Here is a 27,571-nt window from a genome sequence, read left to right as displayed (position 1 = left end):
TCTCAAGAAAGCTTACAGGTCGAAGATCATGGTGATTATATGTATAAGGAAGCGCTTATTCATAAAAGACCATTTTGTTCACTGTTAACGGACCAGCACACTTGGCTCTCCAGAAACATTTCAACTAGACAAAACGTGGCAACACATTAATCAGAAATATAGCTTTATTTTTATAATATTTCATAATTTAAAAACTTTCTTCTTAATTCTTGGAAGAGAATATTACAACTTCCAGACAACTGACTGACCCTGCAAAATACTGGAAAACAGTGTCTAATAAATCTGAATTTTGCAGTTAAGAATCTGTAACCTAGTTTGGGGGGGGGAAAAAGAATGAAAAACAGTTTAAATAAAGATTGTTTTCCTTACAAAACAAATTAGATCCATTCTTGAGTTTAACCTTTAACATGTTTTCCCAGAACTCTGGTGATTTCTTCCAAAGAGCAACTCTAAGGTTGGCTTCCCATGTAGACAAAAAAAAAAAAAGTTAAAATAAGACGCAAGTGGGACATGGCACCCGGCTCAGGCCATGGCATGGAAGTGGGGTATCTGTCAGAGGGGCCAGCTTTCATGTTTCAATAGCAAATTTATGTGTCTAAGGAAGCACAACATACGTGATGCATCTCCTTGTGTGAGGGTCAGACTTTAGTTGAAACTTAAAAAAAATTTAAATATAATGCATCTTAAAAATCACCTCTCTTGTGTAATGCACATAGAGTAGAACGACATGGTGCTTTCTGAAGCTCACGTGTACCACTGTCAAAGAAAGCTGTCATGCCCTCTTGGCATATTAAATGAAAACTGAAAATGTAGCTCACATTAAATAAATTAGAAAAGAAGCCTGGTTATACCACCTTTAAAAACAAGTAGTGACTGCACACACATGTTACAGGACCACCGGCATGCAATACAGTCGACAAGTCAGTTTTCAGTGTGCGAAGGCTAAAGTGCAGTCATGGTATGAACATCAGTAATAAAGAACCTTGGAGAAGATTGATTCTCCAAATAAATAATTATAGCGTCACAATTTTACAATGTTAGCCCAAACAGTGATATTCACAGCAATGTTTTCCCACTTGATAGTTGCCTTTACGCCACATGAATGGCCCACCCTCAAGAGCCAAAAGTCAGAGTGAAGATTAAAAAATCAACATTTTCACTATACCAGGTTAAAAGTGTTTGTATAACGGTAAGTTATACTTTTCAATGTAATGTCATGTTAAGTAATTGCTTAATTACCTATTTTTAATGCACTGCTAATCTGATGTTTATTGTAATAACAATCATAATTCTACTAATGTTAATTAGGTTACAGTTTTAATTTTTAAAATGACAGAATTCAATTTACATGAGCTAGCATATATAGTTTAAAAACCACCCACCACAAACACACACCTTTTCCATGAGTATTTAAAAATAAACTAATATACTTGACATATATATTTTATATGTTATATATATGTATACATGTATATATTCATGGACATAATTATTCTTATTTCCAGGAGGATGTTAGCACTTGTAAACTCTGCAGATTTGAGGATAATATTAAGTTTAAAAACCATGAAAGTTCGTTCTTGAAGAAAGTCATAAAGCAGAAGATTCTTAAAAGATGGGTCTTTGTGGAAGCAAAGGCCATTTCAGGGCAGGAGAGGAGGACGCTCTCAGATTCTGGATCCCACGTGTACTGCTTATTTCAGAAACTGCTTTAGAAAGCAGTATACAATGAATACTTCAGATACCTGGTTGAAAGGTAAGAATGTGTATTTTAGTCATAAAAGGGCACAGAAGCAGCAGGAGGTGGACAAGTGGGGTGAGCAAGGACACAGCCATGCCTGCAGCTAGCAGAGAGGCCGCTGACGCTGCCGGGGAAGGTCTCGGGAAAGCGCTGCGGTGCCTCCCAGATGGCTCGCAATGCTCGCCGCCATGCGCAACCCACTGCCTCCGACCACTCGGACCCTGAGCTCGTGATGGCTGCTGATCAGAAGGGTTTTATGTCCTCCCCTAACCACGGCAATAGGAACTATTAGGGTAGAGGCTGGCAGCACGGTCTTAGGGTGCAGAGTACCCAGCCAAAGAAGACAGCAGAGGGGCACCAAAATCCGAATAAATGTGCAGCCAGTGAAACAAAAAACCAGAACCAAACAAACTGGAAAACAGTCCATTGAAATGAGAACTGAAATCTAACAGATGAGTACTCTGGGAAACAGGAATTCTTATTTTGGAGGCTTTCAAACTAATGGAGGGGTAGGTTAAAAACAAAAATATTTTCATTTCACTGCTATTAAGAGACTTTATATTCCTATTCCTTGTCTCATAATTTAGCAAGCAGTGGGCACAGATGCAGCTTTTCCCAGTACCTGACATCTTGTGTGGCCTTGGGTCAGAGAACTAATCACCACCGCATAGAACGCCAGATGTAGAAAGTACTGGATACTGGACTAATTATTTTAGAAGTTGGAGCTTTCTTTAACTAAAATTTTTGGAAAGACTGCTTTTTTTAAAAAAAAAATTGTTTGTAATTTGCCTCTTGGTTTTACAAGAGGCCTGTAAAAAAATTTTGGTTCACGAAGACTCCTGTTTGTTAAGTTCTGGTTAATCCACGTGCTTGTACAGACAGGAAGTAAATGTGTTATACACTTTGCTTTCCCACTGTGTCTTATTATGGGATGTGTGAAAAAGAACATTATTGTTGGCCCCTGAATCGACACTCCCCAAAGCCCAGCAACGATGGTCCAGGCCTCCCACCCCATTAGATGATGTTCACGAGCGCTGTTGGCTTTTTTTTGGACATTTTGGGCCTGATGTTGCCTTTCCGACTGAACCCCAGAGGCTCTCCTTTCTTCGACGGTCTGCAGAGTTCTCTTGGGGTCTCGGCCTGTTCGTGGATGGACTTAGCAGGCTGCATGCCGGCTCTGTCGTCCCTGGCTTTTTTCAGGTAGCTCCTTCCCTTTGGATGAAAATGAGTCTTGAGATCGGGGTGGTTGCACACTGAGTGTGGGTGCCCTCGGCTTCTACAGATGGTCGGGGAGGAGGGGGGAGATGAGCAGAAAGACGTCTTTAAAGCCTTAAAAGAACAAAAGCTACCCACAGCACAATCACTCCTGCATGCTAGGGCAGCGATAATGCTGCCAGTAAAACAAGTAATATATATTGGTAATTTTCTTCCAAAAATTCCTGTGACCTTCATGAAGTGATCCCTTCACTCTGAGAAAGTGATACATTCTCAGAGAAATATTACTAGTCCCATTTACCAGTGACAAAACCTGAGAACCAGAACATGTAAACGACTCCCCAGGATGATACAATACATGCAGGTAGTCTATGGCGAAGACGGGAGCAGAACCCACACCTCACGAGTCTTTAAGTGACTACTAGAGGAATCAGACACGTCTGTAGTACAGCCGTTATAAAGCATGTGATTGCTGGTGTAAATGCATATATGCAATATCGTACACACCGTGCAGCAGTCGTAGTACAGAGCTATTATGTCTATACCTCAATAAGAGAAAGTTACACCATGTGACAACACTGTATAAATACTGTATAGCACTATCATACGGCCATATACATTAGACGACTAGCATAGCTAAAAGTCACATCCACATTTTAGAAAGTTAGGTGTATAAGCAGGTAAATTTTTACCCGAGACCCTCAATACCATTTATATTATAGATGCCATATAAAACGCAACAGAAAAGCATTATGCAAACATTATCAGATGACCAAGTATAAAAAAATATACATACAGGCATTTGGGTTTCCTGTTTGAAGAGATATCTGTAAGCTAAAGGAAAACAAATAAGAAAAAACATTACTTAACTTGAAGATTGAACTTGGTTTTTAAAATCTTGCTTATATATTTAAGAAATGGTATTTCCGTTAAGGAAGCAGTAACCATCGGGAGCAATGCCTATGGTCCCAGCGGTGAACAGGAACGTCTCAGGCTCAGCCTCTGCTCGCTCAGGGGCCCTCTGTCCTCCCTGTTCCGACATTTCCAAGAGGCCGAAATCAGCAGATCTCAAAAATCTCAACAAGTCAAAGGGCCCCCCAATAGAGCAACATGTGAAGAAACATGTTATTAAAAACTGGAATGAAGTAGCATTATTTCTTGATTGATTCAGACTCTATTTGCAGCTAATTTCCTACAGCTATGGCTGGTCACAGTGTATCAACAGAGGGGAAAATTGGCATGAAATGTTTATTGCCTAAAATGCCTCATTTCTAAAATGAGAGCATATGAAGACCAACCTACTCCACAATTGTCCGAGGCCATCTACCACTGAGATTACTTTCCACTCCCATTAAAATATCACTTCATGTACTGTTGTGGCCAAGCTAGGAATATCATTTTCAGAATAAATTGATAATTACCATTTTGTGATCCAGATGTGACCATCCATGTTACAGGCCAACCCAGTGTATTCCAGCCCTTCTGTTCCTGACCTCCTTCGTGAAAGGGAGTGGCAGGCAGACAAACAGAAGGTGAGGATGACAAAGAAAATGTGGAGAAAGGGCCATCGTGCTGCCGGGGCTCAATGCCGCCAAGACACGTGTTCCTGCTAGACTCAACTACCGAGAAACGAAGCTCAGCATAACAGGATCATGTCCCCAGTTTTCCTGGCTGCCCCTGGGGCTTTAGTCAGTAGCAAACCAGAAAGAAGTTTTCTTAACTTTTGAGGGTCACGTCCCCAAGAAGGCAAGATGGCATTCTTGCCTTCTGCCTTTTGACAATCAAAAGTCAGCATTACTGTTGGCCCTGTTCACACTGGTGGGTTTTGGCAAGGGATTAGGAAATATGGAGAGAAAAAGGCCCCTTCCTTGCACGAGGGTCCTGAGGTTCTGCACTATACAAAGAAGGTGGGATAGGTGATGAACACCAGCCTGCAGCTTCTGGGATCCCCAGAGGCATCAGCATTTCTATCTTGTTGCCCTCCTACCCCACCACCACCAACTAGGGTCTCTCACCTGGGCTTGTTTAATAGACTTTAGTGTATGTGTAAATCACACACACACACACACACACACACACACATACACAAGTACAGGATCTTTCTCCCTTTAAGTCCCTCCCCCATTTTTGTACATTAATACTGAGGCATAACAAATTTTTTTCACTTTACTGTATGGATGTACACATATAGCTTGGCCCTGGCTAGGTAGCACGTTGGTTAGAGCATCAACCTGACACCCCAAGGTGGTGGGTTTGATCTCCAGTCAGGGTATATACAAGAATCAACCAATGAATGCACAAATAAGTGGAACACCAAATTGGTTTTTCTCTCACTAAAATCTATAAATAAAAAAAGAATTGTGTACATACTGTTTGATGACTTATTGCTTATATGTATACACAATACCCCTTGGAATTTTATGAGAGAGAGAGAGGAAGTGTGTCTATACTTTCCTGCTTCACGCTCTGTGGAAAAGGCCAGCAGTGTTCTCAAATGTTCAAAGGAGTCGCTGGAGTTTTAAGAACCACAACCTTAGCATCTGTGATGTCACTAATGGGCCCTGCTGGGACCTCAGGAAACAAGAATAATTTACTATGCATTATAAAAAGAGAAATGCACACATAAAGATGGGTAAAGATGAGCCACAACCTCATACATAGCTACCACAAATTGTGCATGTCTATACATCACATACTGGGTAAAATACTCACCAAGGAACAAACACAACCCTCAAAACAACCCTAAGAGGAGACCTTATAATCCCCATTTTACAGATGTGGAAACTATGGCAGACAAGTTAAGTAGCTGGTTCAAAGCCTCAATGCTTTATCAGTGTTAGGGCTGGACCTCAAACCTAACATGGCACCTTCTTAGCCACAGTAAGTCTTCACTCTGCACAGCCTCCCTAAAAAGTGTGTGTTTGTACACATAAGTTTAAGAGCAAGGAAGTGTATACACAAAAAGTTAAGTGGAATCCAGGCTGGATCAGAATTTCTCCGCTGATCCTTCAGATTATGAGGTTTGAGGTGGAGATGGGACCCGTTATCACACACCACAGAATTCCATATGCAATCCTCCCCGCGAACACAAGAGGCCACTGTTCCTTCGGGCCCCCAGAGCCTCAGATAGATGGAAAGGCTCTGCCCACTTAGCCCATCCACCTACCTCCATTTCCCTAGTCCACTCTGTCTTCTTTCTTTATAGAGACAGGAGTGTATGAAGATAGGGATCAAGAGTGTGTTTGACTGAGTGTCCAGGTTGGAAAAACATAAATAGCCTTGTGCTGAGAGTCAGTCTAACTATTTCTAAAACACAAAAATGGTGTCTCAGGTTGTTATAATAGGCTTGGGGAAACCCCGCCTCCTTCCAACTTCCCCTGTGTAGAAATAGCACTGCACATTCAACTGTTTAGGCTAAAACCTTAGATTCATTCTTTTTAATTAAAGTTTTTTTATTGATTTTGAGAGAGAAAGAGAAAGAGAGAGAGGGGTATCAATTTGTTGTTCCACTCATCCATGCACGCATTGGTTGATTCCTATATGTGCCCTGACCAGGGGCTGAACAGCAACCTTGGTGCATTGGGAATGGTACTCCAACCAAGCAAGCCACCCAGCCAAGGCCTTAGATTGACTCTTGATTCCTTTCTCCTTTACCCTCTAAATCTAATCCTTCAGCAAGGCCAAGCGGTCTTGTCAATTCTACTCCCAGAACTTATTCTATACCTATCACTTCCCTTTACCTCCACTCTATCCAAATTGCCTTCTTCTCTCCGCTGCTACCATAACAGCCTCCTAACCCACCTCGCATTCTTACATTCCTGCAGTCAATTCCCCACAGAGCAGCCAGACTGATTCTGCTAAACCACAGATCACCTCTAGCTTAAAACCTTCCAATGGCTTCCCTCTATGCTCTGGACTAGATCCAAACTCCTTACGTGACCTACAAGCCCTGGCACGGCCTGGATCCTTCCCAACTCTCTGACTTCACATCCTAGCACTCAAACGTGCCAAGCTTGTTCCCTCCGAAGGCAGTTGCAAATCCTATTCCTTTGTCTAGAACATTCCACTTGCAAATTTAGAGAGTTGGTTCCTTCTTGTTATTCAGGTCACAGTGCGAAGCTGCCTCTTCAGCAAGGCTTTTCGTGAGAGCATTTCACTGAAGTGGGCATCTCAAACGTATCATCTTACTTTTTCCTTTACGGTAGTTATCACTATACAAAATTACCTTCATTGTTTGTTTACTTGCTTACTGTGAGCCCCTCCTCACCGAGAGCAGGGACCTCATCTATCTCTCTCACAGCAGTTTCCCTGGCATTCAGTAAGCGCTGTGTCCTCAATAAATAAGTGTTAAAGGAATTACTGCTAGTCCTAATTTAGCAGCCTGCAGGACATAAATGCAATCCTTAAAATAAGATTATCCAAGCTGTTTCATGACCTTCTGTGTGAGCAGCTCTGTCCGTGATTCCGGCAGATGGGATACTGGGTCACTTTGTGTCTAATTCGACAGCATTTTTCAGAGCGTAAAGAGAAAATATCTGAGTAAGCATAGCACACTTTTAGAAACCAGCCAGGTGAACCAAGAACAAAGACGCTCAAGGGGATCAAGGGAACAGATATAGATGCCGAAACGTTATTTCAGAAAAGGCCCTAAATGTGAGGGGTGAAGGAAATCTTTCCAGAGCACAAAAGCATCTTGAAGCTTGGAGGTACCTTAAAAAGAATGAATGTATACACTGATGTAGAAATTTCACTGCTACTTGAAGTTGGTAATGAGAAAAAGAGAAAAAAGGAGAAGGACTGTGGGGTGGGGAGAAGAAGGGCAATAAAGAAGATTCACACCTTCTGTAGGGTAGTGTTAGTGGCAACAGCAAGCGCCAGGCCAGGCTGGGCATGGTGTTCCCAACTGCTCTGGAGGAAGGGGCTGATGTGTGTGGGGGGTGGGGAGGCACACAGGTCAGAATGCTCTGCTCCCTCCTCGGGTACACTGGGGCCAGAGCTCTTCTGGGCCGGGGCGGGGTGGGGAATGAGGCTCCAGAAGCCTGGGTGTCTCTGTGCTCTGGACCTTCTTCACTAAGCCGGATCAGAGGTTAATAGAAATATGATCCAAAGCTTCTCCATCTAAAAGCGTCCAAGTTCCTCCATGTAGCTAGAGCCACAGTTACCCTGGGAGTCCAGACTCAGCACTTTGCTTACATCAAAGACATGGCTCCTAACTTCATTAGGTGAGTGCGTACGATTACAGTGAAATAGACCAAGTGATAAGGAGACACGGTCTCAGGGTCCTGGGACTGGCTCATGATGTGGTCCATTATGGTCCAAAGCAGAGTCAAAGGATTATGCATGAAAATAGGGGAAACGGCATCTGCTAAATCCTTTCAGAAATCAAACACCTCATTGTTGGTCTTCTCAGAGAGATGTATGCTCCCCCCTCTAGTTCACCTCCCTACAGTGTGGTCACGCTTTACTCACAAACAGCTCTCACGTCCAAATTCCCTGCTGTAGTCTTATCTATACTGTATTTGAATGAATCAGTTCTTCCCCAGGTAAATCAAGTCTGATGAAGGCAGGTGATGTCATTCACATTTTGGGACACAGAGGGCTTGAACATAAATATTTATTAATTTTCTACCATATTTGTTTATAGGTATGTATGCATGAGTGCATGTGTGTGCTTATGCGTGTACATGTATATATGTTGTATGTACAGATAATTTTATATATACACCTGACTAGAGAGCAGAGATGCTGTTCAACTTTTGATCACATGGCACAGCATGGCAAGAAATAATGACTGGCTATGTCTTAGGAAAGGTGTTCAATTTTCAAGCTGGAAAAATAAACTGAGCAGAGGAAGTGAGCACAGAACTATACATAAGAGAAAACTAATGGGCTTCCTTTCTTCCCACTTGCTTTCCATTGTTTTCTCTCTAAGATCCTCTTGGCTTAGCATAGTAGAATTTTACACATTTCTCAGCTCTGTGTTATTTATAAGCCTGACAATATAGATGCTACATTTCAATCTTAGAATTCCTAACACCCAAAGTCAGGTTATGAGCAGAGAATTTAAGAGGCCAAAAGATCTGTTAGAACATCTAGTCTAACTGATTCATGTTATAGAAGAATTAAAAGCCCAGGAAGATAAACTGTCTTGCCCTGTCAGAGGGAGGGTGAGAATGATCTAGAAGGCAGGCCTTTCACCTCATGTGTGAGCTCTCCGACCTCCTGCCACAACCCTCTCCTGAAACAGGGCAAGGTGGAAGAAGAAGGTAGGAGGAGACTCGGAGTGGCCCTCCAGCCAGTGAGCTATGCCTGGACACTCGCACGGTCTCCCAGGGGCTAACCGCGGCATCAAGGAGGGGAGTGAAGTTTCCCCCTCAGGGGACCACAGACACCCACCTGGAAAATAACAAGTATGCCATGTAGCCGAAACTGCTTGGAACACAGAAACCTCACAGATATAACAAATGTACTTCCTGTCAGTCTACTTTGTTTCTGGAAGGCTCTGAAACTTGTATTACCGAGTGCACATTATTACGGTAAGCACTGGGTAAGATTTCTTTCTTTCTTACCTTCCTCCCTCTCTCCTTTCTTTCCTGTAGTCTGTCTCTCTCCCTTGAATCTTCCTTCTTTTACTCACCTGCCCTTCATTTTATTCCTCCTTTTATGACTTAACCATATTTCCTTTCCATCTTGGCTTCCAGAATGCTCAAACTAAAGTTTATTTCAACCAGTAGCAGCAATCTTACTAAACTGCTGATTAGCATAAATGTTTCCTATTTCCTTATATATAGTCCATTTGGGGGGAAGTAAAAGGATCATTTAAAAATCTTCTGGGAAGGAGGTAAGTGCAAATGAAATTCAATAAATAATAAAAATGTTATAAATAAACCACTTTGGCGTTTCAAAAGTCCTTTCTTTGGCTTTACTGTTTACACCACCAAGGAAATTTTATAGAGGACAAAAATCACCACCCACACCCCTCATCTACAGCATGGTTATTTCACACCCCCGCCCCCCCCCCCCCCAGAAAAGACCAGGGGACCTTGATTGAGCCACTATGAGAATCTGGACCTCACCCATATCTAGAGCTCTCACCTGGACTCTCATGATTTCTTAAGCCCCTGAAACTATATGTAAAACTTTATGCAAAAGTATATTCTGTAACAGAGCTATCACCTGTGAATTTTTCTGTCTCTGAAAATATACTTAAAAATGCTTAAACTTTAGAGGCTATTGAATAGTGTTCTCTTTCCTACTAAGGAGAACGTATATAGGTAGTTAAATCTTGCTTTGCTGAGAAGGGTCAACACTTTCATAAGATTCCCTTATGAAAACCCCGTACTATCTTCTGATCTACTTGAACACCAAGGGTGGGCCAAATGCTTTATCTGGATACTTCAAACTCTGTTATTCCACAGATATAAAAATATTCCTACCAACTCAGCTTGGTGTGTGTGGACTCAGAGGGGAAACACTGGAGACGGTGCATCCATAAGTAAGCTCACTTCTGGGTGTCTTGGGTTCACCCACCCCACTTCCACAACACAGGCCTGGCCAGGGCAGCGCTCTCAGGTGAGGTCTGGAGAGACCCTGCAAGTCACTCCCCAGCTCCTGTTTCCTCTGTCCTTGACCCGATCTTGCCAAACCCAAGGACCTCACTCTTCGGCTAGACCTGCGTGACTTACCACGTGCGCCCTGACATCCCGGCAGAGGCCCACGGCCTGCTGGCTCTGGTAGTACTCTAACTGCTTTTCCGCCAGTTCCACCCGTTGCAACAGATTCTCAATGAAGTCCTGGAGCCGAGCTTTCCCTTGAAGCTCCTTCTCTGCTGCTGCTTCGAGGAAATGGTTGAATGTAACAACTTCTCTGCAAGGAGAAATGTCGGAACACAAAAAGGAGAAATGAGACAGGAATTCATTCATCAACACATATGTACTGTCTACTCCGGGTCAGGTACTGCCCTAGGCTGCATGGCCACAGCAATGACAAAGGAGGCAAACTTCCATTTCTGTGATAACATTTAGAGGTTACAATTTTAGTAGGAGATGGTCACTCTTTTTTGTATATTTTGTATAAAATATACATAAAAATGTCAGGTGGTGATGAGTGCTATGGAGAAAGCTGAAACTGGGTGCAAGAGGACAGGGAGTGACAGAAGGGAAGGGGTGAAGGATGGGGTAACACCTAAACACACACCGGAAGGAGGTGGGAATAAGCTACGCAGATGCCCGGGGAGACCTTGGGGTGAACGTGCAGATGGGTCTTAGGGGCAGCCAAAGGGCCTGTGTGGCGGGCGTAGAGCGGGGGAAGGGGGAGTCAACAGGAGCACGGAGCCAGGTGGGGCCTCACAGGTCACTGTGATGATTCCGGATCTTCTTATAAATGAGATGGGAGACCATAGGACACTTCTGAGGGAAGCTCTGACTTGCATTTTACAAGTCTGGCTATTGTTAGGGGAGAAAAGACTACAGGGAGGGAAGGTATGGAAGCAAGAGGCCATGTCGAATGCTCAAGTGTATAAATGAGTCACTTGTCTAACGGTAGGTTTCTGAGCAAAGAATGAAGCAGCCCAAGAAATGCTCTTTTGAAGTAGATCCAGGGTCCATTGGGAAAGCTATTTTAGTTGACATAGGAGAACTGTATAGGTTGCCCTTCCCTAATAAATTATGCAAAATACCTCAAACAATATTCCTTTACCTATGTAATTCCTTGTGGATTCACAAATCCAGAAAAAAATTTATTCCTTTATTACTTCTATATTTTATTTTTATTGCTGATACAAGTATGAAAATAACATTTTGGTAGACATCCCCAGAGCACTTCTACACACACACACACACACACATCCATGTACCCTGGTGCTTGGCCGTTTTCTCAGGTCAGGTTCCAGGTAATCAACACTACCAATGGGTGTCCAGTATCACAGCTCTCCTCATCTGACTTGCCTCGCTTAATAAGAAATCATGAAGATCCTTCCAGTCACGTTACTGCATGTTCTGCCACCCCCACTGGGGAGAGTGGATTTCATAACATTACTACCTGTTGGACATGGCATTTCTCTTGTGTCATCACTGCCTCTCTCAGCCTTTGAGGGGGGACCCCTCGTTTTTCTGGTTACGCTCAATTTAGGCCTTAGCAAGATTCTAAACAATACCCGTCCTCCAGCCTCCTTCATTTTAGATAAATAAATCCTATTTCAAAAATCTAACTTCATGCTGTTCTAGAGAGTCCATTAAATTCATGGCCTTCTCTGCACTGTTTCAACTGCCAGTTGATCTTTATTTTCTGTTGAGCTCCATAATTTTTTAAGAGGAGAAACTTCAGGGAAGGCCAGCTCAGGAGTCACAGTTTCACAGAAAGTCAGTGCCAAAGAGCTGGTTGTGGCTTCCAACTCCTTTCTGTCTGACTAGTCAGTGAGCTGCTTTTATAATTAGTCACGATTTTTCTCTCACAAATATACTATGTCATACTGAGCCTTCCTACAGAGTCAAATGTCTCTGCAAAGCCTTGGGAACCATGTATTTATAAAAATAGAAAGGAGATTGGTTGTCAAAAGTGATTCACTTGAAGAACTGCTCATTATACCAGCCACCGTTTTTCTATTTTCCTGTCTAGGATCAAACATAAACCCTAATCCCACAGTAATTCCATTATCTTTTAGTAGTCAGAAAATATTCACGTAAGTGAAATAGGAGTCCTTTTGGAAGGGAGGTTTCTTTCATCATCAAGTTTATTCCCAGATGTTTCCATACAGAAGATGTGCACTTTCCAAGCTGTTCCAGGCCGTGGACACAAGCCAGTTTTCAAGCTCCACTGCCATTCGGCTTTGATCTGCCTCCGAAATGAGTCAAAAACCTTAAACCTAGCAGCAAAATAGGGGAGGGTCCATCTGAGTGCTACACTCAGCCCTTTTGTGGCTCCAAGTCATGTTTGGGATCCTTTGGAGACAGTATCTTCACAGCTCAAAAGCGCCACTGAGAACATAGCTCAGAGAAAGGCCACTACCACTTCCTCCTCCCACATGAAGGCTTTAACTCATTTGGCGCCCAAGCCCATTGTAGAGACTTCCTGAGTGATATTTGGATGAACTGTCCTGAAACAGTCACCGAATTGTACTTACAGAGAAAACAACCCAAAACTCACAAGCCCCCGTCCCCACAAAAAAAAGAAAGAAAGAAAAAAACACAGGAAAAAGAAACACTGTATTTTTTCAATTTGTGTTGATTTTATGATATTTACTATATTTATGTCATTATAGAAAGATTTCATATTTACTATGAGAAATATGAAAATTGACCTATTTGGAAGATCTGAGTAAGGGCTGAATTAGCTTTGTTCTCTGCTCTAAGCCCATTATTCAATACAATACATGCCACATCATAAATGATCAATAAACACTTGTAATTAATGTTTAAAAAGGACAAGAAAGAAACAAATAAAAAAAATGACCCATAATCTCACCACCCAGAGGTAACTACTGTCAACATTTTTTCTAGTCTTTTTTTTCTCTGTACATAATTACTATTCTTGGGCTCTCAGGCTGTGCTGTTCAAACTATAAGACAGCAATAGTTGACAGCTTAATCCCACAGGATTAACATCTCAAAATCAAGAAAACAATCTGAATGCAATACAGCTTATGACTGTGGCTGTATTTTTAAATCTTGTAATCTTTTGCTACTGGTTCCATATAAAACTTTTATGAATTAACATTAATGCTCCTAGCTGTTTGTGGAGTGTTATGTCATGTTGGGAGAAGAGATGCATATTTTTTCTAACTTTCCTCTCATCCAATTATCTTGTGCCCTGAAGCTGAGAAGTTAATACCCTTTGTATTTTTCAACCAACCTGGCACCAATGTTAACCTAATTTCAGTTAATGGATGTTTCACATCAACTAAAACAAAAGGAGTTAAAACAAACCTGATGATTTAATTTTAAAAGAGAAGTTACAGAAAACAAGGACTAGAGAAATTCATCATACTGAGACGGTGTTTGGGCATCTGTATTAGATAGAAACCGTAACCAAGTGCAGTGAGTGTGGGATGGCATGTGTGTACAACTTCAGATCCCCCTTTCACACCCCGTTCAGCCTGGATCAACAATATCCAGGAACACCTCTTGTTTCCCTAAGGATTTGGGGAATTTCCTGAATGGAAAAGAAAGAATTTAACTACACTGCGTTTGTGACATTTTTAATAATTATACTCCAAAAAGTAAAATATCCATTCATGTGGATTTCAATGCAAGGCAGAATAAAATACTCATTAATATGAGTTCAGATTCCATGTTGCAATTAATCTTTAAGAAACTACTAATTGTCGAATATTGGCATCGTATCAAAGTAGAATACCCACTATTCTCTTAAAATAGTATTAAAACACTTCTCCATTTTCCTATGACATATCTGTGTGAGACTGGATTTCCTTCATCTACTTCAAACAAAATAACAAATTTGCAACAGATTAAAAGCAGAAAAACTAACAAGGTCCAGCTGCCTTCTATTAGGCCAGGCATTAAAAATATTTATAAAACTTATAAACAATGCACTCTTTCCGCTAACTTGGGAAAATTGTTATTTTTCAGAGAAATGTGTTTTGTTAGCAAGAATGGATTTCTTATTGCTATTTGTAAATGAAATAATGTGTTTTTCAAATTTCGAAGTTTTAATTTCTAATACAGTAAGTATCAGTAGAGAAAACCCACACAAGGAAAAGCTTTTGTAGATCCTCATATTTTTCTTTAGGGGTGTAAGGGGAAGTGAAGCCAAAAAGTGGTATACCGCCATACTGTGTACCAGAGTGATCCAGAACCTCAGAACTCTGGTGAGGGTGGGCAACATGGGCTAAAACACGAGTAAGATGTAGCCAGAATCCATACATTTAATTATTCCATTATGCAGTCACTCAACAAACATTTATTGAATGCTACCAGGTGTTGATTGGGCTTAGTGCTGGGGCTCTCATGAACCCATGGCTGTATTCATGGAACTTAATGTCTAACCCAGGGGTCAGCCAACCGTTTCTGTAAAGGGCCTGGGAGTAAAGATTTCAGGGTCTGAAGGCCAGTGGTCTCTGCCACAACTGCTCCCCTCTGCCTAGTGCAATAGACCATAGATGACATGAAAACGAATGAGCATGGCCATGTAAGAAAACTTTATTTTCTTATTTATTTTTCTTTATGGACTCTGAAATTTGAATTTCCTATAATTTTCTTATGTCATGAATTATTATTTTTCTTCTGATTTTTTTCAATCATTTACAAATGTAAAAACCGTTTTTAGCTGATGGGCTCCACAAAAACATGTAGCAGGTTGGATGTGGCTGGTCGTGTGCTGGGCCCTGATACACTGAGAGAAGCAGACCTTAAAGCAACAAATACTAAAATAAATATGTAATTGTGGAATGTGACTAAGAAAAATAATAATATGATGCTATCAGCCAGAAGAGCAGAAAGACTTGTGTGGTTTTATTTTAGGTTCTCAACCCTGTGATTCAGGATATAGTGTGAAAGCTGGAAGGCCAGAAGAAAAGATAAGGGCAAACTGGAGAGTGATTCAATCAGGGTGTGTGTATAGACCAGCTCTGGGGAACTAACTCATTCTAGGCTACCTCCAGCCCCATCTGGGACTTCTTATTTCTTTTTATAAAAATGGTAAATATGATTAAACCCAGGGTTTCAAGTTTTAAGCTTCAGTGGGAAACATGCTAATTTAAAGCAAGGTTTTGACATTAAAGGAAAAAACACCAGTATAGTATAAGAAACTGTGCTGAAGTTCATTATTTTGCCAAATGACTTGCAGACCTCAAAATCTGTCAGTATCCTGAGATTTACAGACATTCAGAAACACGCACAGTATAAGGAAGCACTGAGTGAAAAAAAACCCTTTCAGTATAATCAAAGCTTTATTTAGAAAAAATATTTGTTCACTCATGCACTCATTCATTTACCAGATGGCCAAAAGATCTGAAACATAAATATTATTTCATTTCAACCCCTCAATTACTTATTCTGAGGTTGGTTAAAGACAGGTTCATTAAGAAAAACCAAAGACATTATCAGGCGAACAACATACTCTAGAAGCAGGTGTAGAGATAGAGGGAAGTGCACAGTAATTTTGACTTTACACAGGCATTGTACTATGCATTGTTAATGAGGGCCAACACACCCATCGTATCACATATTGTAACCTACTCTAAATAAGCAACCTAGTATGTCTAGTCCCCTATGTTTCCAGCTTTCATGGCGGCCCCGTAGCCCTATGTGTGGGGGCCTCATTAGTAATGTACATCACACAGCTCTCTGCTCCAGCACCAGTGAACTCCATTCAGCCAGATTCTTACTGTTACACATGCTGTTCCTCCACCAGGGTCCCTCCACCTACCCTTCCCAAGCTCCCATCTTTATTGATCCCTCCAACCTCAGGACTCTCCTGCTGGGAGGCTTTCCCAGACACGTGGCTAGGCGTGGGTTAGGTGACCTGCTGTGTCCTCCCTCAGAACCTTGCACCCCATCACAGCACACACTGCAGAGGACTAGTGCCATCTACCCCATATCATTGGAAAGTCAGCTAGTAAAATCAGGGACCCTGCCAGCTCCTTCACTGTGATACTCCCAGCACCTAAGATGGGCCCAGCACATAGCAGGGCCTTAACAAATTTCTGCTGAATGCATGAAATGTGCAACTACATCTCTAGCTGACAATCTTTCACTGATGAAAAGATCCTTATGTTTCTTTTTATCTTTTTCCAGACAAATACTGGGGCCTAAAACCAACAGGTAACCTACAATCCAGGCACCTCTTACAGGAATGAGGGTGGGATCTAAAATTGATGCCTTTCTTCTATTCTTAAACAACATTTTAATATCAGCTTCTCCTCCCAAAGGCAAAGCTCTACCAAGTTATTTAAATTTCATTTTACATTACTGATTTATGAACCTCTTCAGAGGTGTATGAAATGGTAAAAATACCTCTGGCTAAAAATAGTCTAGCTATTGATCACAGAGCATTTCAGACAGACGGTAATGTCAGCCCCAAGGCAAATCCTAAAGTCAGCCTCAACCACCTCCGAGCCCCAGGAGCCTGGCTGCAAACTCAGAGCTCGGGTGGGCTCCTGTGCACGCCAAGGGCCCCATGGGGTGGAATCTGCACCTGCCGCACATCTGGGGCCCTAACATTTCTACTTTTGTTAGCCCTGCGCCTTACCTTTCTTTTCTGGCTTCTTTGAATAAACCAAGAAATACATATATCTCATTAAGGATTTAAAAAATAATGAGAAAGTCAAATTTTTCTTATTGGTTCTAAGTAGATCAACACTTACATTCCAAGCCCCTCGGGCCAAAAATCTGTGAGGTGGGGTGGGGTCGGAGGAGAGGAGGGAGCGAGTGAGAGAGAGACAGAAAAACAGAAAATGTTCTTGTCTCCAACTTTTATCACAGAACATCCCTCAGAGGGCGTGCCTGACATCGGTTTTTCCTTCAGTAGTTTGTAAGTCTGCATGGAACATAGCCTGGGAAGAGAGGACCCCTCCTTCAAATAAATGCATTAAAATGTGAAGCAAACCACCCCCTTCCTGTCCCACTGAACTGTACATCTAACAGGATTTTTCTTAGCTCTGGAGCAGTCTGGAGACCAAGTTGTTTATTCACTGCTTTAGCTCATCAAAAGCGGGAAAGACATAATTAAGCGGCAAGAGGGTTTAGTTGTACTAAGCCAGTTACCAAATCAAACTTGCCTTTCAAAGGCCAGTGCACCACAGCCAGCTTTGGGTAGAAACCCAATGGATATTACCTGGGTCAGGCCACCCCTGTACGTCTCTTTACCATACCCCTGATGATCTGTTCAAAGTCTATTTTACCTTCTGGTCTAGTCCTGTGTGCAAGCAGGACCTGGACTCACTGGTTTACCACTTGTTTGACCAGACCCTAGAACAGTACCTGGCACTCAGCACACACTCAATAATGATTGTCTTCTGTGGACTCCAATCTGGAGAACGGGGCAAATGATGAAAGAAAAAAAGAAAAGATTATATCAGAGCTCACAAGGGAGCAGGCTGGGTACTGCAGATGGAATTACAAAGAAGCCCCTTGCAGCAGTCCAGGGCTGGGGGCGGTGCTCCACCCTCGCTGGGCGTGGCCATGCAGAGCGTCCAGTTTAAAAGCCCTTATGGGAAGTTAAAAGCCCTGGGCTCTTGTTCTGGAAGCTTAATATCAGAACCATACTTAATGACACCACCATTTTCCGTTTCCCAACACCTATGATGCCAGCCGACATTTTCTTTAATCACATCAGAAAAATAAATGATGTCATTCTGGCAGCCCTCTCAAAATGGCAAAGGAGCAAGTCCATTCCAAAATGGGCCAGAGTCAGTACTACTTAGGTCTTGGCACTTTGGGCAAATATCACATTTTCAAAAGTCTGGCTGAGACACAGCGAATTAATAGAAAAAACACTCAGCAGAGAGACAGGGAGTATGGGTTCCAGTTTCAGCTTTGATCCTAAATTTTTGTCCTTAGGTGAGTCATTCCACTGCTCTGGGCCTTACTTTCCACATGTGTAGAATGAGGGTGTTATCCTGAAGGAGAAAGGGGGTACCTTCCAGAGCAAAGATCACACAGTCCCCTCCAGGGTCGTCTCTAACCTCCCTGCTGTCCTCCGATGTCCCCACCCTCTGATTGCCAGTGGAAATTCTTGCCCCTTGTCCTCCCTTTCTCACTGTGGCCTCTTAAATAGAAAAACCTGCTCTCTAATGTTTTACTTGAAACCATGGCTTGTATTTAAGCACTTGTTCATAGCCCTGGGTTTGAACAGGGGCCTGTTCGTGGGTGTGTTGATTTTTCTACGTAGAGTGTAAGCTCATTAGGGAAAAATACCAAGAATTGCATGTTCCCCACACACACCTAGCACAGCGCTAGGCGCCTCCTGGGAGCTCAGGCAGCACTTTCCAACCTGGCCAGCAGAAGAGAGCGTGCAAGTAAATTTAGGATTACTGTTATTACACTGATGCGCTCCAAACCCCAGGGGGCCACCCGGGCCTGGAATCAGCTACCGCTCACAGCCATCCTTTCTTGTTAAGGGATACCTTTCCGCAGGGTAGGCTGGGACTGATTTACCTGATTACCGGCAGTGCTACCCCACAGCCCTGAATAATCTTCAATAAGTAAACAACTGTTTTCATAGGACACTTAAAATTGCATGCACTTTGTAAAGACAAAGAGAAATTTCTTTTTGGATTCACTCTCCTGAAACATACAGCTACCTCTCTACAAAGGTACAATGAGACTCACCAGCACAGAGGTTTAAAATATTGCCAGTTCAAACAATCTCCTCTGTTACAAAGCATAAATACTCATAGACGTCTACAGGCCAAGGTGACTCAAGTCTACAGAGGGCCTCAGCGCAGAACTGGCCCTCAGAGTACTTTATGTCATACTTTATGTCGGTTTGAAAGAAAGAATTTTAAAGTGGAGGGGAAAACCCATAGGCAAGAGAAACTCATGTGAACATTAAATACTTGATGTTTGCCTCTCCAAAGTTTCAGTCAATTTCAAATGGTATTATAACAACCTACTTTTTCCCACAAATGGGCCATGAGAGCTCATTTGGAAGGATTTCACGGGGAAGCACAGCTCTTGGTAGGTTCCTTGGTCAAAGAGCAGCTTCCGCCCTGGCTGGTGTGGCTCAGTGGATTGAGCAACAGCCTGCAAACCAAAGGGTCGCCAGTTTGATTCCCAGTCAGGGTACATGCCTGGGCTGCAGGCCAAGGTCCCTGGTAGGAGGCGTGCACGAGGCAACCACACATTGATATTTCTCTCCCCGCCTTTCTCCCTCCCTTGCCCTCAATCCAAAAATAAATAAATCTATTAGAAAAAAAAAAAAGAGCAATTTCCCATATCTTAAAGGTCATCTCTTTGGTAGAAGGCTTAGTCCTGTGAGGAGGTGGTAAGGATGAGGAGGTGGTAAGGAGGGAAGGGGCATAGCCCAGCCAGGCAGATCTAGTCAAATCAGCCTGGTTTCAATGGTATGGCAGGTGGACCGCTGGCTCACCCTGCATCCCCATTTCAGGGGGCTGGGGTGGAGGTGGCAGGGAGGCTGGACACTGCAGACAATGAGGGCAAGGGCCACAGATGCTCTATCAAACCAAGAGCTCCACTGTCCTTCCTGCAAACAAGACTCTTTCAGTCCTATATTATGTACAAAAAGAATGATTATTTGAGACTTGAAGACAGAAACTGATGGAACAGGCTAACTGAAGGCTTACAAAATGAAGACTTTGTTTATTTTACGTTTAAACATTTAAGGCAGTTTCACAATTTTCATTTTAAATGTTTTTTTTAATGACATTACTTTTTTTCTGGTAGTTCAAAAAAATGTCATACTAAAAATCAGCTCATACTTTACCCCAAGATATACCCCTCAAAAATGTGAACAAAGATACATGTACAAGGACATTAACAGAGGCCCTATTTTTAATACTAGGAAAATGGAACAAAACCGTGTATTCATCAATAGCAAGCTGATTAAATAGGTCATGATGCATCCCCACCCTGGAATACCACCCAGCAGCCAAAAGGAATGACAGAATTCTATGTTTGCTTCATGAAAGGCCTACAACATACTATGTCGAAACAAAAACAAATGCCACACACAAGTGGCAGAATAGCATGTGTCATGATTCCATTCTGTGTGTATAAAATACACGTGATTATATGCATACAAGAAAGGGCTGGAAGCACACCACTGAACTAAACGGTGGCTATCTCTGGAGGATAGGCTGGGGAATGCCTGGAGAGGAGGGAGGACTTTTAACACATACAATTCTACCTGTTAACTTTTTTTACAAGTACGTATTAGTTTATCAGTATTCAATTAGTCCTCAGCTAACAGCACTGGATTAACCAAAACACACTATCATTATCAATCCATGCCTGGCCCACTTTTACTTAAGATTGTTAACCAGTTCTTTTGAATAATTAAACATCCTTGAACCCACCACCCACAATAAAGCTAGATCCTTGACCATAACCTTGACCTAACCGGATGACCCTCCCTGCCATCACAGTGTCTTCCTGTACTCCAGGCAACCACCACCTCAAATCCTGCCTCGATTATTACTTACAGATACAATAAGTAGAATACAACAAATTAATACAATTACTTTGATTACCTTTTAAATTCACTGCTCTTTCATCAAACAGAAATACCACAAAATTTAATTCTAAGCTTTTCTCTGCACACAGGGGAACGCCTTCTGCCATTTTCCCAGTGGTGCAATGTTAGTCACCCTGGAGCCACGAGGAGTCAAGGCACTAACTTCCCACCAGGAAACACCACAAGCCAAGGGAAAAACATTTTTCATTAGATATCATTTCCCCAAGATCAAAGCAAATCAGTGGCTGAATCAATTCCGCCCTTACTATGTAACTTGAAAAATGTCTAGTGGAGCAGAGGCAGGCTTTCCCTCTGGGTAGAATGGAAGCGTTTAGTGACAGTGAGTGATGATCTCTTTACTATACAGGGCTTCTCAGCCTCTTACCAAGTGCAGGAACTTCAAGTACTCCATATTAAGAGAAAACACATAAACAAGAGTGCCAGAGGGCAGGAAAGTATGAAATGAAGTTAATCTCTATAACGGAACTCAAATTATTAGTAAACCTTCCTTCTAAGATGTCTTAGTTTATCAATTTTTATGTCCTCTCGTCCTATGTATTCTGAGCCTCCATTTAAAATTAAACCCAATATTCTGCATTTGGGAAATACATAAACGCATTGTTACATATACTTTTTTAGTTTGGTTAGTAATAGAAAAACATTTCCATAATTACTGATAAGGAAATGCTTTTCCAAGTATGAGTTTTGAAGTATTAGCTTATCTGACCAACTATAACTTGTGAAAACCAGTGTCAACTCTTTGCAAGCAGGCACGGCTTACTCTAGTATGACATAACATTTTACAAAACGAAAATTTTCAAACTTAATTCACAGAAGCACAGCAATATCAGAAAATTTCCTCTGGGTTTCTTAATGCCTGTTACCTCCAAATAAAAAGTATAATTGAATGGATCCTCAGCAACTGACATTTAATTATAGTGGACAGATAATCCAAAAGAGCAAAGAGGCCAAATTTATTTGTATATAAAGCATACTTTTTTACTCGAATGACAACAACTCAAGTTCTTGACTTTATTACGTGGAGACTGTCCAGAAGGCAGGCTCCCCAGCACGTACTTTCTGCCCTCCCATTCAACGCCCCCCCCGCCCCCCCCCTGCACACCAGTGGGTGCTGGGAATGGCTCCCACCACAGAAACAAGGCACCACTCCTCTTTTTAAAAACATTACCTGTACTTTACAGTTTCCAAGGTGAGAAGGAATTAGATATTTTGACTTTCAGGTTGCTGGGTTGCAGACCATACATAGGGAAGGCAAATAACACTTAAAGTATTGTGCCTCCCATATTCAACTACATCAATGAGAAATGCAGCCAAGGTACCTGCAACTCATAAAAACCAAACTTTGCTTAACATTTGCTTGTCACTTGGGCAGGGCAGGACGGGAAGCGGCCTAAAGCAAAGGGGTTAGCATCCTGTTTCAGCACCACTTACTCTTCTTTCCTGAGAAGCTCCTCCTCAGATTCTGTCAGGCGTTGCCTCAGCCCAGCGATCATCTCCACGGCCACATCCACCTGTCTATTCAGGGCCCGCTCTCGTCTCTGAACCTCCTGCTTTTTCTGAGTCAGCTGGACAAAAGCTGCCCGGACTTCCAGCAGTTCTGCAGTTTTCTGGGCCAGCTCTTTGGTGAGTTTATCGATTCTCTTCTCGATGGTCCTGTCCACCGCCTCGACCATCCGATTGAATTTTTCTCGGATATGGGCCTCGAAAGCAGCTTTGGCATCTGAAGTGGGAAGTCCTGGACTAGACCGCAGCTCATCCAGAGAGTCAGCACGCAGGTCCACTGCAGTGTAGGTCTGCACGTAGGACACAGGCCTCTCTGCCACCACCTCGAATGGCTTCCTGTCCTTGGAATGTTCGTGCGAAATGCTATACAAGTTAACATAGCTGGGTTTCTGCTTCACCACATTGCCACAGTTCTGCAATTTTCCTTGCTTCAGGGGTTCTGAGGAAGTGACTAGGTCTGTGTCTTTGAGGGATGGAAAGAGGCTGCATTTTGTCAATAGGGTTCTTTCCTGGTAGCTGTGACTGAATTCCAGATGGGCCCTCAACGACGACAGGCTTCTAAATCTGGTGTGGTCTCCGCACCTCGGGCAGCGGAATGGCAGGCACACAGCAACATTCTCAAAGGACTCCTGCCAGGGGTATCTGCTGTCTTCAAAAGCCTTCTGTTGCATTACTCTAAAAGTCCTGGGCAGGGGAACATAAAACAGGTAGTTTACACATCTGTTTTAAAAATCCTACTGAAATGACTATTGTTGTTCATCTCCATACGGGCAGAGGGTTTTTGGTTTCAAATGACTTTTGCATATAATATAAAATTAGAACCTGCCCTGGTTGGTGTAGCTCAGTTAGTTGGAGCATCAGCCTGTAAACCCAAAGGTCTCGGGGCATAGACCCAGGTTACAGGTTCAAAGGCAGCCAATTGATATCTCTCTCTCACATCGATGTTTCTCTCTCCCTTTCTCTCTCTGTAAGAGCAATGAAAAAATGTCCTTGGGTGAGGATTAAAAATAATTAAATTAAATTAAAACCTACAATCCTTGTGCCAAATCCAGCCACATCCACCAATTTCCATATTGTCTACTGTTGCTTTTGCCCTGAACTGATAATGACCTGCAGAGCCAAAAATACTTACTACTTGGACTTTACAGAAAAAAGTTTCTAACCCCTGGCGAGGATAAAAAGGGTGGGCAATATCCCCTTTTTCCACATAAGAAAACTGGAGCAAGGAGGTAATGTAATTAGTTCAAGGTTAGATGGAAAATGTCAGATCCAGACGTGGATTCAAGTTGCCTGTCCTTCTGCATTTAGTATACTCACTGCAAAACCATGCCTTATTTTACTAACACCCCGATAAGCATAAACACGGAAAGTAAAAAAAAAGGAAAACTCAGCATGAATTGTCAGAACAGGTCCTAAGAGAGCAAGCTTCGTGACCTTTTCTAAAGGATGCAAAAGATGTTACTGAAACTCCATGTGTGGCATTAAGCACAGAGCTGAACATTTTTTAGTCTGAGATTTTTGCCCTTAATTTTGTCCTTTAATTATTGATGTGATGATATAAATCAAAGTGTTATAAGAACAATGGCCTCCATACTCGACTTACTAAAATTTAGGAACCCAATGTGACAAATATTATTTAATCTAAGTGGGGCCATGGCTAAGGCTTTATTAAAATAGGGTGTTCTGGGTGCATTTATCTTGTCTCTGATCTTATTTTAAGGATCTACCTCTAGACATTAAAGACAACCTCTAGAGATGGCCAATGTTTGAACCGGGTAGGCATCAGCATAACTCTTTTAATAACAGGAAGTTATTATTTCATTGTAGGAATTTCTTGTCTTAGCCGTAGCAACAGATGACTGCTAGCAACCCAATTCTGCAAGCAGCACGCAATATCTGTTTCCTCCAGAAATGATTTCTACTTAAACGTAAGAAGCATTGGGCTCCCAAAAGAGGGAGCTCAGCTAAGGGTCTAGGCTGAAAAGTATTGTTCCTGGGCCCCCAACTTCTTCAAAAGCAGAGGTGCAAATGGTCCCCAGACAGCTAGGCAAAGCTTCCAGGTTACTAAGCCCCTGGCCCCCAGAAAGGAGAACCTCTTCCTGTACTACATTGGACTGTTTAAGCACCAGTTTTCTGGGATGATATGCAAACCCTGGCCTAAAACGCAGGTGAGAGGTGAAGGAAGGGGAAGTCAGGATTCTAAGCGGCAATGGGAAAAGGGGGCATTCTGGAGGAGGAAATGGGTAATCTCACAGTCCGGGAGTATGCAAGCTTTCAAGGGCCCAGCGGAAACCCCAGAATACAGGGTTAGCAGAAAAGCCCTAATTTCCTCTGCCTGGGCAGGGCAGGCAAGGACCCTTACTCCGGTGTCCCGGCTCTCCCCGCCCCCGCCTTGTAGCCTGCCAGCCCGCGGGTACCAAAGTGGATCCGTGCGCACCGGAGTTCATGCAGGTGCGGGCCGAGAAGCCCAACTCCCCGCTGCGGTACGGAAACAGGACCTCCTTTCCAGCCCCGGCCGGCCCCCATCCACTGCACCCACCGGGCTAGGTCACAGCCGCAGACGCCCCGCGGCCGCCACTTACCCGACTTGTTGCTGCACCTGCAGCCGCTGCTGCTGCTGCCGCTGCGGCCGGTGCTACTGCTGTGGCAGCGAAGCGGTTTTCAGCAGAGCCGTAAATCACGATGAGCCGGGCCCGCTCCCACCCGCGCGCACCCCTGCGCCGGGACGAGCAGCGTTCAGGGCGGAGCGTGGAGCGGGCCTGCGGGGGCGGTGCGCGCGGCTGCGTGGCACCCCGCGTGCCCGGAGAGCGAGCGCACCGGAGGGTTTCGGAGTGCGGCGGTTGCCGGGCGGTGGTTGCGGGGTGACACACACGCGCTCTGCCCAGGCGTCTGGCACACCGTCTTCCCTCCCCGCGCCGTGGCTCTGGCTCTGGCTCGGGCTTGGGGTCGGGCTCGGGCTCAGTATTCCACTGACACACGGGGAGAGATGCTGAGATCGTTCCCGGTAGGAGGGAAGAAGAAATGCGTACCAGCCTCGGAGGCGCTGTGCTTTCTGCAGGCCCTGGCAAGCTTTTTGGCACTTTACAGTTATTGGGGAGAATGGGAGTGTGGATGAGGATGTAGCATGGCCAGGTATCCTCTTCGGAAGTCTGCCGGCAGAAAGGTCCAGGTATTATATTAGGACTTCTTCATGCCAAGCCACAGGGAGAGGATGTCCCAAAATAACTAACCTAGAGAGGCTACTCTTGCCTTCCTAGCCGAGTGCCCTGGCGCTAAGTTAGTTAACCGGCAGACATAAATCTAGTGAAGTATATGGGTTATGAATAAATAAAGCAAGAAGACCCTCAGCCTCACCCCTATATCTGAGGGACACGACCCCTCCCTCCTTCCCTCCCACAGAAACTAGATTTATCCTAAAAGATTTCTTTCCTTCTGAAGGATCCTAATGACTCAGCTTTTTATAAAAAATCTGGTTTGGTATAGTCCTATTCTAACTCTTGAAACATGAAACCAGTACAAACGGTACTGTTGGACTTTCTTGTCACAAGGAGAGGTTGTTCCTGTGTAGACAGTTATTTAAATGTATCTTGATTCCTCAGGGCGTTTCTGATCTCAGAGCTTACTATCACATTTCACCACGGATTTTTTTTTTGGACAAATGAATCATCACATCATTATAATTAAGAGCCCAAGCTCTGGAGTCAGCTTTGATTTAAGTCCTGGTTCTAGGATTCAAATCCTGGCTCTAGGACCTGCATCAAATCACGAGTTTTCTGTGGCCTGGATGAAGAATCTGTGAAGTGGAGATAATCAGGACGCAACCTCTTAATACAGTGGTGAGGATCCAAGGAGGTGATGGGGTAAAGCACTCTCTGACCCAGACGTACCCTGATAAGTTAGGCTATCATTTTCATTTTCATTTCAGTTTTATTATTAATATTATTACTACAGCAGAGGGTACTACACACATTTAAAAAACCAGAAAAGACAAGACAAGCTAATATATATATTCATTTCCACATAAAGTGTGATAGGCAGTTGTGATGAGATATATTCTCTTTGAAAAGTTTATATTTCATTGAATTTATCTCATGACGCCCAAAAATATGTTCAGTCCCAAAATCACTTTATTCAGTAAGAAAATGTTGCATGTGCAAGGCACATGTCATGGAGGGCCAGGTCATCTTGGTCATTAACTCATGTAGGGAGCATGCGTGGTAAGCCACTCTCAGGGGCTCCCTTGCGGCAAAGTGCACCAAAAGTGCACTCTCGGGAGGAAAAGCTCTTGAGCTCAGGCTGTTCCTATTTCTTAGGTGGCATCCTCACCTTCTCTTGTCCTTGAGTTCCTCTCCTGTATAAATGAAAGGGTGTGGATTTTTGAAGGCCTTTTCTCACCCCGAAAATATAAAGAATATGTGTTATCAAGTAATTATGGAGAGGTTGTTCTGTACAGGGTCTAGAGCTGAGCATTGTGGGAGATTCAACTTTGACTGACAGGTATTTAGGACCTCACAATTTACACTAGTTGTTCTCAGATCCCAAATCCCCTTGTCTTCCCCTCTCCACATACACACCAGGAGCATGAGCATAATCTAGCAATTTGTTAGATTAGAGTTGCGGATTATCTACCTCAAGCCAGACCTACTGAATCAGAAACTGTGGAGGTGGGACTAAGCAATCTGTGGTTTCAAAAGCCCTCCAGGTGATTCTGATGAATGATATAATTTGAGAACCTACAAGTACTTCTTCATGCATTGTCTACAACAAACCAGAAGATGTGTTATCTCCATGATTATTATGTTTCTCTGTGCTGGGCATCGTGCTAAGCACTTTATTATCTCAATTCTCTCCACAATGTGAGGTGCGAGGGGGTCCTTGTGCACTCAGTTTTAGGCACATGGGTATCCTTTTACTTCTTCAAAAGAGCCCAGCTTCTTCCCGTCTC

The 27,571-nt window shown here is 43.1% G+C and overlaps 1 protein-coding gene across 1 annotated transcript; it reads right to left on the bottom strand.

Moving 5' to 3' along the window:
* Positions 1–1,257: 1,257 nt before the first annotated feature.
* Positions 1,258–25,618, bottom strand: ZNF365 (zinc finger protein 365). The gene is made up of 5 exons (XM_024561243.4): positions 25,209–25,618; positions 22,555–23,310; positions 10,639–10,819; positions 3,750–3,787; positions 1,258–3,014 (listed from the first exon to the last, which is right to left on the bottom strand). Exons 2-5 carry the CDS (start codon positions 23,295–23,297, stop codon positions 2,753–2,755), a joined length of 1,224 nt encoding a protein of 407 aa, XP_024417011.1. The 5' UTR covers positions 23,298–23,310; positions 25,209–25,618; the 3' UTR covers positions 1,258–2,752.
* Between the last annotated feature and the right edge of the window lie 1,953 nt (positions 25,619–27,571).

Source organism: Desmodus rotundus, chromosome 4 (genome assembly GCF_022682495.2).
Source record: "Desmodus rotundus isolate HL8 chromosome 4, HLdesRot8A.1, whole genome shotgun sequence".
NCBI lineage: Eukaryota > Metazoa > Chordata > Mammalia > Chiroptera > Phyllostomidae > Desmodus > Desmodus rotundus.
This window is presented reverse-complemented; position numbering and strand designations above follow the sequence as displayed.

Excerpts from the sequence above, each read along its gene's own strand:
- ZNF365 (XM_024561243.4), bottom strand. The coding sequence starts at position 23,297 with ATGCAACAGAAGGCTTTTGAAGACAGCAGATACCCCTGGCAGGAGTCC. Across the intron at positions 10,820-22,554 it reads GAGCTTCTCAGGAAAGAAGA|AGAAGTTGTTACATTCAACC; the intron begins GTAAGTGGTGCT and ends TTCTCCTTGCAG. Across the intron at positions 3,015-3,749 it reads AACAGGAAACCCAAATGCCT|AAGCCGAGGGCACCCACACT; the intron begins GTATGTATATTT and ends GACCATCTGTAG.